At 50.0% G+C, this 12444-nt stretch overlaps 1 protein-coding gene across 1 annotated transcript; it reads right to left on the reverse strand.

Annotated features, from left to right (window-relative positions):
• Positions 1-3792: 3792 nt before the first annotated feature.
• Positions 3793-5492, reverse strand: Hoxc12 (homeobox C12). The gene is made up of 2 exons (XM_052161740.1): positions 4889-5492; positions 3793-4031 (listed from the first exon to the last, which is right to left on the reverse strand). The coding sequence occupies exons 1-2, from the start codon at positions 5490-5492 to the stop codon at positions 3793-3795; spliced, it is 843 nt and encodes a 280-aa protein (XP_052017700.1).
• Between the last annotated feature and the right edge of the window lie 6952 nt (positions 5493-12444).

The raw sequence follows: 12444 nt of genomic DNA on the forward strand, positions 1-12444 counted from the left end.
CCCAGTTACACGCACAAGATGCTTTTTTTTTCTTAAAATTTAAGTTAGACTGTGAAGCTTAAACTAGACACACAATGATGAAATCGCCACCTAGACGGAGACCCAGGTGTTGCTTCTTAGTTTGAGAAGAGAGCTGTAGTGTTTTCCCTTCATTAACTTTCTCAGTTTATTGAATCTGGGAGTCTGTATAGACACCATCCCACAAAGCGCCCTATATTTCATATTGGAAATGCCTGGGAATATGTCAAGGGAATAAATTAAAGATCATTTAATACTCATGGTCTCCTTAACATCCCCACCTCCTATTTTAGGCCAGAAATTCTTCCACTGTAGATATATATCCTGTGTAGATATATCATAAGAAGTGGATAGTCATTTGCCTGGTTTCACTGCACTTCAAATCCACTCTCCTATATTCAGATCCAAAAGCAACCATCAGTCCTTACCCCAGTTCTTCCCTGACAGAAGCTGACCACCTCCAGGTTCTCTTGCATTCTGGGGGAAATTTTATATGAGCACCTCAGGGATTTTGGGGGGTCTTCTTCCCACCGATATCCAGACTCTACAGTAGAGCTGGGAATTAGGAGTGGAGTGAGAAGGGGTTTTGGTTTAGATGTGCTACTCTCTCTGGTTAGGGTCATAAGAAAAGAGAAGGAGAGAGATTTCAGGGCCAAAGGCATGGTTGACTCCACTGAGATATCCTGCTATTCCAGGCCGGGGTGGACTGGGGAAGATGGACACATTTGGATAAGACCCCTCCCAAGACTGGAGTCAGACAACTGAGAAAGGGTAGTTGATGGGCAGCGAGAGGGACACTCGAGTGTCCAGGCAGAGGGAAGGCGTTTCTTAGAGAAAGAGGAATCTGGTGGAGGTGCCCCTGCCTGAGGGAACAATGCACACCACTCCAGCTTTGCGTCTGGCTCTGGCTCTGGAGAGGCCCTGAGAGGGTTGCTGGCTTCAAGAACTGAAGACCATTTCACCAGCTCTAGGGGTCTTTTGTTCCCTGCCTACTTATTTCACAGTACACAAAATATCTTCTCAGAGTAAAGCTACCAGTTTTGAACCACAAAGTTGCAGCACTTGGCCCACCAGTTATCAGTCACCATATCCCAGCCCCCCATAATAGTTTCAAGGACCCCTAGTTCCAGCTCTGAATCTTTCCTGCTTTGCAGACCTCTTTTCTGAAGCCAGTTGTTCCTCCTCTAGGCTGTCCACATTATTTTTCACAGCCCAGTGACTCTTCAGAGCTCCCTCTTCTTTCCCAGTTTACCGCCCCCAATTTTCTCTCTGCCAGTAATTGCTTGGGACTAGATATGGCAGCTCATCAACAGATCTTGGTTGGTCATATATTTTTGTTACCCATGCAACTGCTCCTTCTTTATTATTACACATTTATTATTTTTATCATTCACCTGAGCTGGAGAAAATAAATAGCTAAGGGCCTAGGGCTTCTGTTCTTTCTGGGTAGAAGAGATTGTACTGTGGGGACCCAGTTTTAGAAATGGTTCTCAAAACATCACATCCTCATACATCCATGTTTTAATTATTAATATTAACATGATGAAGCAGCTCTGTACAAGGACTATATAAAGGGAAAACGTGCTAAAGACAGATGCTTTAATAGGGGAGCACACTACACATATCTGGGAAGGGAAGTAAGGAATACTGACTACCACAGGAGCTACAGAATAGGTACCAGAAACGGACACAATCGACAAGACAGATATTGACAAGGAAGCTCACAGAAGTCAAGTTTAAAGCAAAAGAAAGAGAATATTGCATAACTTTGCCTCCTTCCTTTTGGAATGTTCTAGTCTCTCTCCTACCAGGTTTCAGGAATCAAATCAGAGTGGTGGAGCTTGACTCTAGAGCCCACCAGTCACTGGAAGAGCTGCACAAGGGGATACAAACAGGGAGAAGGGTAGTACTCCATTCCCAAGGCCAGGTCACAGGAGATTGTGTGGACAGCTGGAGTGGAGATGCTTTGTGGGAACTTGAACATAGATGAACATGTGTAGTGGGTGGAGAGATGTGTCAGGTGCCCAATGGAAGACCAAGGCATGTGATTGTATTTCCTCTCTATTGAGCCAAATGGAGAGACCTAGAAGCTGCCTAGTTGCAAGTTTAGTAGGGAGAGAGATTTGGACCCAACAGTTTGCTTGTGCCTCTGCACAATCCTGTAAACAACCTTAAAGCCATGTGCCATTGGGAGAACCCAGTATTCTGTGGCTTGCTCTTGGAGAGTGGGAAGACTCTCTTCACCTCAGTGGGCGGTTTCACACTGCCCAAGCTGCACTTAGTTCTGCCCATCTCTTACTTCTCAACCCTGTGTTTCCACGGAAGTGAGGCAGCAGACGGGAAGCTGGTGGACTCATGTGGAAAGGGTAAAAACAGGGTGCAGAAGGGCTGGTGGGTTATTTGGACTGTTCTTTCCAGAGCCTGCCAGCCTCAGAACGTTGGGTCTGGGGCTGAAAGGATTTGTGAATAAAAAGCCTTGTCTTTGGCCTCCAACTGAGTCTGGGGATGAGCCCCTCCCTCTTCAGCTCTGCCCCACACTCGGTGGCTAGCTGGCCTGGGGGCGGAGGCAGCGGATCCTGAGACAAAGGGCGATGTTGGGGGGCGGGTAGCAGATAGAGAGAAAGGAGTTGGGTGGAGGACTGCAGCGCCCCCTCCTTCATTGTCACCAGCCTGGGAAACGGGTTGAGCAGGGCCTCTGCTGCCCGTAGCCCCTTTAAGGGTAGATTCTCCTCCCGCCTCGTAAATTACGCCGGTCCAGCCTCCGGCCGGCCGTGACCGTGAACGCCAGCGGGAAGAGAAAATCAGCCTGCCCGTTGCTGTAGGTGCCGGAAACGCTCCCTACCAATCAATACCGCTTTCTGCAATCCCTTCCATCACCTCTTTGGGAGTCCCGGAGGGCCATGTGGGGGGTCTCTCGGGGGTGGCTAATGAACCGGTGTCTGTGTGAGTTTGGTTCTCAGTTTCCCCTGTTTACCGCTTCCAGTCTACAGTAGTGTAAGTGATGGGAAAAGTAGGTAGCACACCTGTGTGTTTGCCTGGGACAAGCTGGGGACTTAGTAGCGGATTGAAGACCTTGAAACTTTTCTAGATCCGTCCTGGAGAGGATCCAAAGCGGTGTAGTCTATTTTCCTGCAAGGTAGTATGCCAAATGCAGGCACTTCAGCCCAATACAAACTTGGGCTGCAGGATTCAGATGTGGGTAGGCTCCAGGCCTTACCAATCATTCCCTCAAACGACACTTCCTTCTTGGTCCCTAGCTTCCTCAGCCTGCCACAGCTCTCTACCCTCGCCCTTAACTCTGGCCATGGATCATCTCTATTATAGCTCCCACCTCTCAACTCCATCAATTATGAGTTTGGGCACTTTGGTTCCACCTTGTCTGTTCCTCCAAGTATAGAGACTTAAGACTAGAAAGGGAAGTGATGGAAGGGTGCGAATAAGGGTCTGGGCCGCTGCTTTCCCATAACCTCAGCGGGAGGCACAGCAGCTCCAGTACTGCCTCAAATAAACCATCCCTGCCTAGTGTCCTAGCCTGTCCTTGTTTCTCCTGGGCTTCTGCCTTCTCCGGCAAGGTTTATTCCCTTTTCTCAGGGACCCGCAGGGCCTGCTGGGTGTGTGTGTAGGGGAGGGAACCACGAACAAAACAGACAAGAGACGTCCGGGGAGGGCCTGCCAGAAGGCCTGGCGTTGTAAGCGGGACTATATCCCAGGCTGCGCCCCCTCTTGCTCCACCAAGGCAAGCTCAGTCTGGGGCTAGCACGCACGTCCTGCTCCCTAGAAGAAGGAGAGCGCTTGCTCCCTCAGCAGAAGTCTTTTCTTTTTCATTCTCCGGTTCTGGAACCAAATCTTGACCTGCTGATCACTAAGATTCAAGCGGTCCGAGAGTTCCCTCCGACGCTGGCGTGTGATGAACTCGTTGACCAGAAACTCGCCCTCCAGCTCAGCCAGCTGCAACTTCGAGTACGGCTTGCGCTTCTTTCGCGAGCGGCTGTGGATCGGGTACCAGGGCGCGCCTGGGTGGAGATGAACCGCAGGGTTGGCTAGAGGATCAGGGGGTGACTACCTCAGTGCCCTGGGCCCTCTCCCAGACCCTTTCACCCTAGCCCACACCCAGACCTGACCATTCCTTTTACTTCTCACTCTGAAAGCAGTTACCCAGACTATCCTCACCAAACCATCACTTCCTTAAGTTCTCCCGCTTTCACTCTATGCCTCAACACTATCTCCCATAATAGTAGTATACACAGCTTTTTATGTTCCTATCTCAATTCTTCTAAACTATCTTCCCCCACCACCCACCACCAGTACCACCACCACCACCACCACCACCACCACCACCACCACTGCCACCACCGCCACCACTGCCACCATTATCATCATCATCATTATTAAAATGTCCTGGCCCTTACAACTTCTGGTACTACAGATTCCATCAGTTAGAAAAGATGTGGGCGAGCTGTGAAAAGTAAATCATGTTGATTGTGTTTCTTAAAATAAGAGCTGTGAGTAACGAGGGCCTATGGCTAAACAGAAGGAAAGGCACCCTGGAAAATAGGAATGGAATCTCCTCCTCCACCTCTTTACCCTTAGGCTTGGGAAGTCCCCGTCAGGATCCCTATTCTCTGGAGATCCCTGCCCCCTACAGCCTCTAGGAGCTAAACAGGAAATCTCTCCAGGTCTTTTATGGGGATATTTACATGTTTATAGGGTTCCCCACCCCCCCAACACACACACACACACTTCTTTTTAAAAGAAGCCCTAGCTCGCCACACATTCTGTCACCCTAGGCAGTTCCAGCTCAGGCTTCCCCTGCCCAAACTAGCAAGACGTCCTGTCAGAGTAAGCCGCACAAATAGGCTGGGGTCCTTACCGCTGGCTGAGAGCCCGCCGCCTGGGTTCAAAGGCGATACCAGAGAGCCAGGGTCGCCAGCACTGGCGCTCTTATTGCCCTCGTTGAGTAGGGACGAACTGGAGTCGGATTCCAGTGACTGGCATGAGGGTGGGTCGTGGGGGGGTCCCGTGCTGCCGTCGCCACCACCGCCGCCCGCCGTGTAGTCGTACTTGAAGCCGAGCGCAGGTGGCCCCGACGGCTCCAGCTGCAGCAGCGCTGCCCCGGGTCCTGCTCCGGGTTCGCGCCCGCGTTCCTCCCTCTTTAGGCCCCCGCCGCCGCCCTCAGCGCAGGGTTCTCGGTAGTAACCCTTGCCATCCTCCACGCGAGCCAATTCGCACGTGCGGCCGAAAGGCGGGTTGAGAGACACCGGACTGCCGAGATAGGGCTGCGGGTAGCCATTGCACGGCTCGGCCGACGGCCAAGGCAGCGAGCACACGTTGTCGCGGCGTGGGTAGGACAGCGAAGGCAGCCCCGGGAGTTGTGCTCCTGACGCGCGGAAGTTGGGGAAGTAGAAGGTGTCTCCCGTGTGGATATTCACCAGCGGCCCCACAAACCCAGGATTCAGGAGATTATGCTCGCCCATTTCCGCGGGGCCCGACCGGCAGCTTCTACTTTATTGCTATCTGACATTAAACATAGTTAAACCGGCACTAGCCACCCATTGGACGCCCTGCTCACGTGGGCGCTACCGCCAGGGGGAGGGGTGGGGACAACCGAACCCCCCCACCCACATTCCCCGCACCAACTCTAACTTCCCCCTTCCCCAATCCTGGGTGGGGATGGGGGAGCGAAAGGCAGGAACAGATTTATTCGTTGGATTCTGGTTTTTTTAAAAATCATATAAAACCTTAACGCAGATGGGGAAGGGATCGCTCGACGCGGGGCGAAACCAAAAATAAAAAAAGCGACACCAAAAGTATCCGCACACACACACCTCTGCACTCTGCACCCCTCCCCAGATGTATTATCTTATCACTAACAGCTGGCCGAGTACAGCCCGTCCCTCTTTAATTAGCTCCTTTATTAACTAAAACCGTTGGAATTTACAATATCTCCCCAATAAATTACTATTAGATATTGTGTCATATAAAGTTTACTGGCTGTTTAAGGAGACGGATGAGTCCTTTGGCTCAGGGTTTATTTACAGTAGAGGCGAAGTGGGGGTGAGAACAGGTTTCCCTGCAGCTATCTCTCAGCCCTGCCAGCGCTGCTAGGCTGCTACCTTGTCTCCATTGCATTTTCTTCTTGGGATATGAAAAGATGCTTGAGGTTCTTTCACTCAAAAAAGGTGTAGGGGGAATCGATAATTCTATCTCCTCTGTACCCTAACACCTTAGCCTCCACTCACCGGTAGAGGAATTCCGAAGGCAGAGAGAAGAGCCAATGAAGGTGCTGAGTTCAGTGCGGACCTATCTGCCTGATCTTGAAAATCTAGGGGTGGCTTGAACTACTTTTTGGCTGTGACTTCTAGGTACTGGGAGCTTCGAAGAATCTCCTCGTCTTTATGACAGGAGGCTGTCAGCCCCAGTAGAAATTGGCTGGCCTGAAAGATTATATATTCTACAGGAAAGGAGATTACCCTACAACCTCAGGCTAACTGTGGGACAGCTGTGGAGCAGCGCAGAGACCAGGGGTGAGTTGCCTTCTGAGGTGGGACAAGAGTGAGGGAAAAACCCGAAGAAGTATCCTGTTGAGGACTCAAATTTTTATTTATGTTGCTCCTTCTAGAGAAGGCTGGGAACCTAGTGCTTGCTGTTGACTATAATGAACATAGATGCAAGTCAACTGGGATCTCAACTGGGGCACCGATAGAACAGCTCAAGAGAAGGACCAGCTCAAATACATTTTATTAGGGTTATAGCAGAAAGACACTCACTTTCTGATTATTTTAAGCCGAATGTCCAAGGTTGAATAATCAGTTTGACAACGTATACATGTTAAAAAGATCGTGACGATTTTTATCAGAGAATTGCGTGCGTGCGCGCGCGCACACACACACACACACACACACACACACACACAGAGAGAGAGAGAGAGAGAGAGAGAGAATATGAACGAACGTAGGAGATAGTTAAATATCTGGAAAATAGCCGACGATACAAAACGCAGACAGAATCGCAGGAGATTCTCATTCCTCTCTTCTCTCTCCTGCCCCTCTCTTCTCTACAGGACGCAGCGGAAAGAAAAGCAGATTCTTCGAATTCCACTGCTCCCAGAGCGATTTCATATCCCAAACCATAGCTGCTCATTCCGACAGAAATGTGTCCCCGCGGGCGCCGCCCTGCCCCGCGCAGCTAGCAGCCCGCAGCAGCTTGGTGCCCGCCCCTTACCCCGCTTGGCCGGTTCTCCTTCCTCGGTTCTCCTTCCTCAGCTTGAGCCTTCCTGGCAGCCCGCTTGGCCCCACCAGCCCCAAAGAGCCCGTCCAGCTTCTGACCCACTCTGGAACCACGGAGGTCCTGCCCATGGGATGCCAGCCTATTCAGTCAACCTTCACTCAGAACCAGAAGACCCGGCCTATAGTACCCCCCTACCTTTGTTCGTAATTGATTAAGGAGTTGTAAGACTGCAGAGTATCCCTCAGCTACAGATAGCATGTCATACCATCTCAGAATTTCATTTATTTCTCCATTTTCAAGACTTATTGATTGTACATGAACATCTAGCTTAAAAAAAATTATCTGAAGGGTCATTTTGGTCATCAAGATTAAGGCGATGTGATCTCAACATTACAGATTTCAGTCAGCACACTACGCTTGGCAGCGAGGTCTACGCCCAGGCTCTCCAGGCCTCGGCGCTCTGCCGCTATTGTTGGTGTGAGGGATGGCTTTGCCGTCAGCTACTAGCCTTTGTTGAGTAGAATCTTCTCCCCATTTTAGCCTCCCTTCGGACAATGCTAATCTCCATGAAAAGGGACCCCAAGAGGAAGGTCTTAGCTTCTCTCCATTTTTCCGCATCTCAAAAATTTCAGACCCTGGGCTTTTCTTCTTGCTCTCCTGGGTCAGACCGCTGAGCAGCGGCCACAGGGCGGCAGATGCGACCCGGGGTGGGGTGGAGGGGGGTTGGTTTCGGAGAGAATGGGCATGGCTTGGGAGGGCTTCTTTCTTCAGATGTGGATTTCTCTCAGCCTGATTTGACCCTGACAAAACCATCATCTCTGGGTTTCAGACTTGGCATACGGACCCACGCACAAACCCCTCTTCCTTCTGTGCAACACGCTCTAATTTCTGTCAAGGAGCGCCACCGACTGCCCTTAGCAAAATCCCTGTCCCCAGAATCCTGCTCTCCAAGACTCGGTGTAAATTTAGGGATTTCCAGGGCCCCTCTGAGGACCCAGGCAACCTAAGCTTCCAGTTTCTCCCAGCATCGCGATAGCTCTGCATGCCTTTAGGTAACCCGGCAGCACAAAGCAGAGCAGCCGCTGGGTTTCAGGACCGGGCTTGGACAAAAAACCCCTCCACTCCCAACCTGGATGCCCGGGACCGGCGGGAGGCTAGGGTGTGAAGCTAGACTCTAAATCTAGCCCAACAAGAGCTGTTCCCCAAAAGCCGGTTGAGGCTAAGTGAGGAAACTGGGGGGATTCTGACAGCCCAAAGCTTTAGGTGGCTGCATTTAGTCTGGTTCAATCCGCCAACACTCCATCATCGCAAAAGTCACAATCGTTGGTTAACAGCGAATAAGTGAAGCTTCGGAACTCTCTTGCACATTCATCAAATCATGAGGCTCAAAGGGGGTGGCACGTCCGCCAGGCCACTGGCTTCCGCCACAGCCGGGCAGACTCAGCCATGCCATGTTCATTGACTCAGGGGTTAATTAAAGCCGAAGGCAAGAATATAGTCCAAGGTTTCCCATGAACACCCAAGAAATTCAGCTAGCTCCTTCAGGATCAGGTACCTGCAGGATGTCCCTCTACCTCCCCACACCTTCTCTGTGCCGCCATTCCTCTAGCATCTTCAACCTCTACAGTGGCAGGGCCCAACAGAAGTTAATTGTAAAATCTCCACAGGCTCTAGTGGCCCAGGCAAAGAGGCTGTGATGCAGCTGCATTTGGACTCTACTGCTAATCCTAATCTGAGAATTACTTGGTTCGATTTTGTCTTCTCTTTGGTGAGTTGAGACCATGAGAGCTTGTTCAAGGTCACTGCCTAGTAGTTTTCAGAAAGAGGTTCACTACATACATAATGGAGCAGGGCACAGCCCCGTAGTGATATAAGCATAGTTCTGTTAAGGAGAAGAAAAATGATGGCTGGGGAGGGTCTCTCTCCACATACTGTCTGCCCACCACCCCAAGGCTTGTCCCTTTAGGACCTTTCAGGCTTGGGATGAACCCTTTTCTACATTCTGACAAGGCTACAGGATGGGGTAGAGGAAGGGTTCTTTCTCCCCTAATTGGACCCCTCACTGGTTCCTCTAGGGGATGGAGTCCATCTGGCTTCCACCATTCCTGCAAGGGTCCCAAACTAAAGCATCAAATTTAAACATTGCCTACTCTGTGCTGCTTTCTAGGGGTCAGCAGCTTGGAAGTGGAGGCTTGGACTAACCCTAGAAGTCCAAGCAAGCTTTTAGACTCAGGCTCCTCTAGGTCTCTTCTCCAACAAAAGGTTGGAAACAAACGGTTTCTTTTCACTCAGAAAACTGAGAGGTGGTGAGAGCCCCCTCCCCCAGGAGTGAACATTTGGAAGGCTCCCCATCATGAGCACCTCTATGAGAAAGATCTCCCCTTATTGTCTCCGAGGTTTTCCTGTAGTGCTAACAGTTAAATAGACTGCCAACTCTGACATTTTCTCCCTCCACCAGCAGAGGATCTCCTCGCCTAGTGAATTACTGAGTGTCAGGAGAGGTGTAGGGACCAGTTTTAAAAAAATGCTTATAAATACCACGCCCACTGCTACTGTAAGGGGGGAGGGCGTGGTGGACCTCAGGCCTGCCCTCGTGCACCTCAAAGCTTGGTTGGGGAGAGGGAGGGAGTACTACACCGAGGAGCCTCATGCCCTTTGTCCATGATAGTGTCCACTGACTAGGCCCAGCGGTGAAGAGGACAGGAGCGTAGGTTCTGCCAAACACAGCTGCTCAGCTGTTTCCAAAAATCCTGCATCCCAGTCCCAGTTCTGAAACTGGGGTACATTTCAGGTTGGAGCAGTAAGCCCAGGACGTTGTTGGGTGAGAAAATATTCTGTTACACACACACACACACACACACACACACACACACACCTCTCCCTGGGTTGGGAGCTCAGGGATCCACTTACCTTTGGAGACCGAAGAGGCTCAGAAGGGCGAAGGGTAGAGGTTATCAGCCTCTAAAACCTTCTGAATCCCCCACCCCCACCGCAAGGCTTCCCAGGGACTCCGCCAAGGTATCTGAGGGGCGGGGCTCGAGAGGCGGAGGGAGCAAGTCAGCAGCAGGCGATCAGAAGCTGAGTTACCAGAGCCTCTCTGGAGAGGCCGCCTTTTATGGGCGTTATTAGCGCCCCTGTCTAGACTGGAGACGACACCTCCTCTGTGTGTAAACAGAGGCGGAGGGCTCTGGCGCGAAGAGAGATGGCATGTCTAGGGGGCAAGCTGCCCTCCCTTTTTCTGGCCACCGGAAGATCAAGGCCTTTTCCACCCTCCCCCCTTTCCCAGTAATCCTGTGATGTCAAGGTCAGAAAGACCTAGTCACGGTCAAGGCTAAAAGAGGAAGAGTCTGGTTGGTTGTGAAAAAGCTCTTGTCCCCTCCTCCTTCTCCTCCCTCTCCCAGAAGCCCTTCGGTCCCCAGGGCCCCTTGACTCTCCACTACTGATAAATACACATCTGCTTTTGGAGTTTTCTTGAAGGTGGGCTCTGATACCATGCCAGGACTCAGGTGGGTTCTGAGTGGGAGAATTCTCTTTTAAAGGTGATGTGATGGATGCGCAGAGGGGGCTACTGCAAGGATCCCAGCTCCAGTAAAAAGATCTTTCATAGAGATGGCAGTGCTATGCATCTACACGGGGGTTTTAATCCATCACTTTCTCTCCACTGATGACTTACACAAGTGGATCAAATTCAGAAGATGGTCTTCCAAGCAGTCATGGAAGGATCTGCTGAGAGTTTCCTTGTTCTTTAAGGTGGGTTCCTTACTCTAGGACTTTTGCCAGGAAGGACCATTGTTCTTGCTCTAGATGAAACCTCAGTAGTCCTAGGGCCTTGGGGCTTGGAGAAGCTGAGAGTGCCATGAAATTATAAGAAGTAGAACTTCTGTTTCCAAGGAGGAAACCTTTGTGTTCACATCCTTTGCTGCCACGCTCTGGTGCCTTTATGTTTGCCTATACCAACTTACTCCAACTAAAATCTTAAGAGGCTGTCCTTGAAATGGAAGTTTTGCTTTAATAGGTCTAAATAAAGACAAAATTACTCTACAGCTTGAGATGAGTGTGCTGACAACACACACACACACACACACACACACACACACACACACACGGAGCAGGAGGACAGTCTCCACTGCTCAAGAGCATGGGGGCATATCCCCAAAAGATAGTGTTATCTCTTTAAAGAAGGAAAAAGCCAAAGAAGGAAAGAATATATTTCCCATTGTTGCTCCCCTAGAACACAAGATCACACAGCTTTAAACAATATTTATTCTGATTAGAGGTGCATCTCCAAAATTAATCCAGGTGTGATAATCCTTAAAAGTCAATCTGATATATTTGGCTGAGTGTCTTAAAATACAAAGAACTCTGGGCACATTGGGGCACACTGACTGACTACACAGAATGTCTGCAATTCTTCCTTGCCTTCCCAGGGACCTAGTCAGGAACCTGCAAAAGGCTTTTTTCTTTTCATCCCTGCCTAGGAGCTTAGGATGGTTCCTTCCTCATAGGAAGACTATTTTCCCAAGTGAAAGGGTTATCTGGCTATGTTACCTAGCTGGACCCTAAATTTCTATCAATCAATCAGGGTTAGGATTAGGGTAGAATTGAACTTCATGTATACCACCACACCAGCTAAGACTTGACTCTTTGACTAAGTGTAAGTTTGTGTGCACACACGGGGGGATCTCTAGGACATAAAATTATCTTTACCCATGAAGTCTTCAGCTTTCATTGTGTCTGCTTGTTATAGGAGGACCCAAATAACTGCAATGACTAAGGAATCTGAAGACCCTTCCAAAAAACTCCCAAGTTTCTTCTCTATTTGCTTCCTTTCTCTGTCTGAACAACTCTTTTTGTCTTAGGAGAGGTCTAAGGGCTTTTGAAAAGAGATTGGGGGTGTTGCTGGGGAGAGAAAGGGAAATAAAATTAATAGTGACTCTTGTTTCAAGAGGATTCACCTATTCCCTTTCAAATTTCCCCTGCCCAGTAGTGGTTCTCTATAATCAGACCAGAGCTGAGTGTAGAATGAGGCCAGCAGTTGGGCAGTTGCTTTAGTGGCATTGACTCCACAGAGGGCAGAGGGCGAATTCTTCAGGTTCTTTGTCTCTCAGACTTGACTTGTGTGTGTGTGTGTGTGTGTGTGTGTGTCCCCACCAAAAAAAAAAAAGCATTTATTAACATTAAAATGTAAAAAGCTTCAGC

The sequence above is a fragment of the Apodemus sylvaticus genome, chromosome 17 (genome assembly GCF_947179515.1).
Source record: "Apodemus sylvaticus chromosome 17, mApoSyl1.1, whole genome shotgun sequence".
Classification (NCBI taxonomy): domain Eukaryota; kingdom Metazoa; phylum Chordata; class Mammalia; order Rodentia; family Muridae; genus Apodemus; species Apodemus sylvaticus.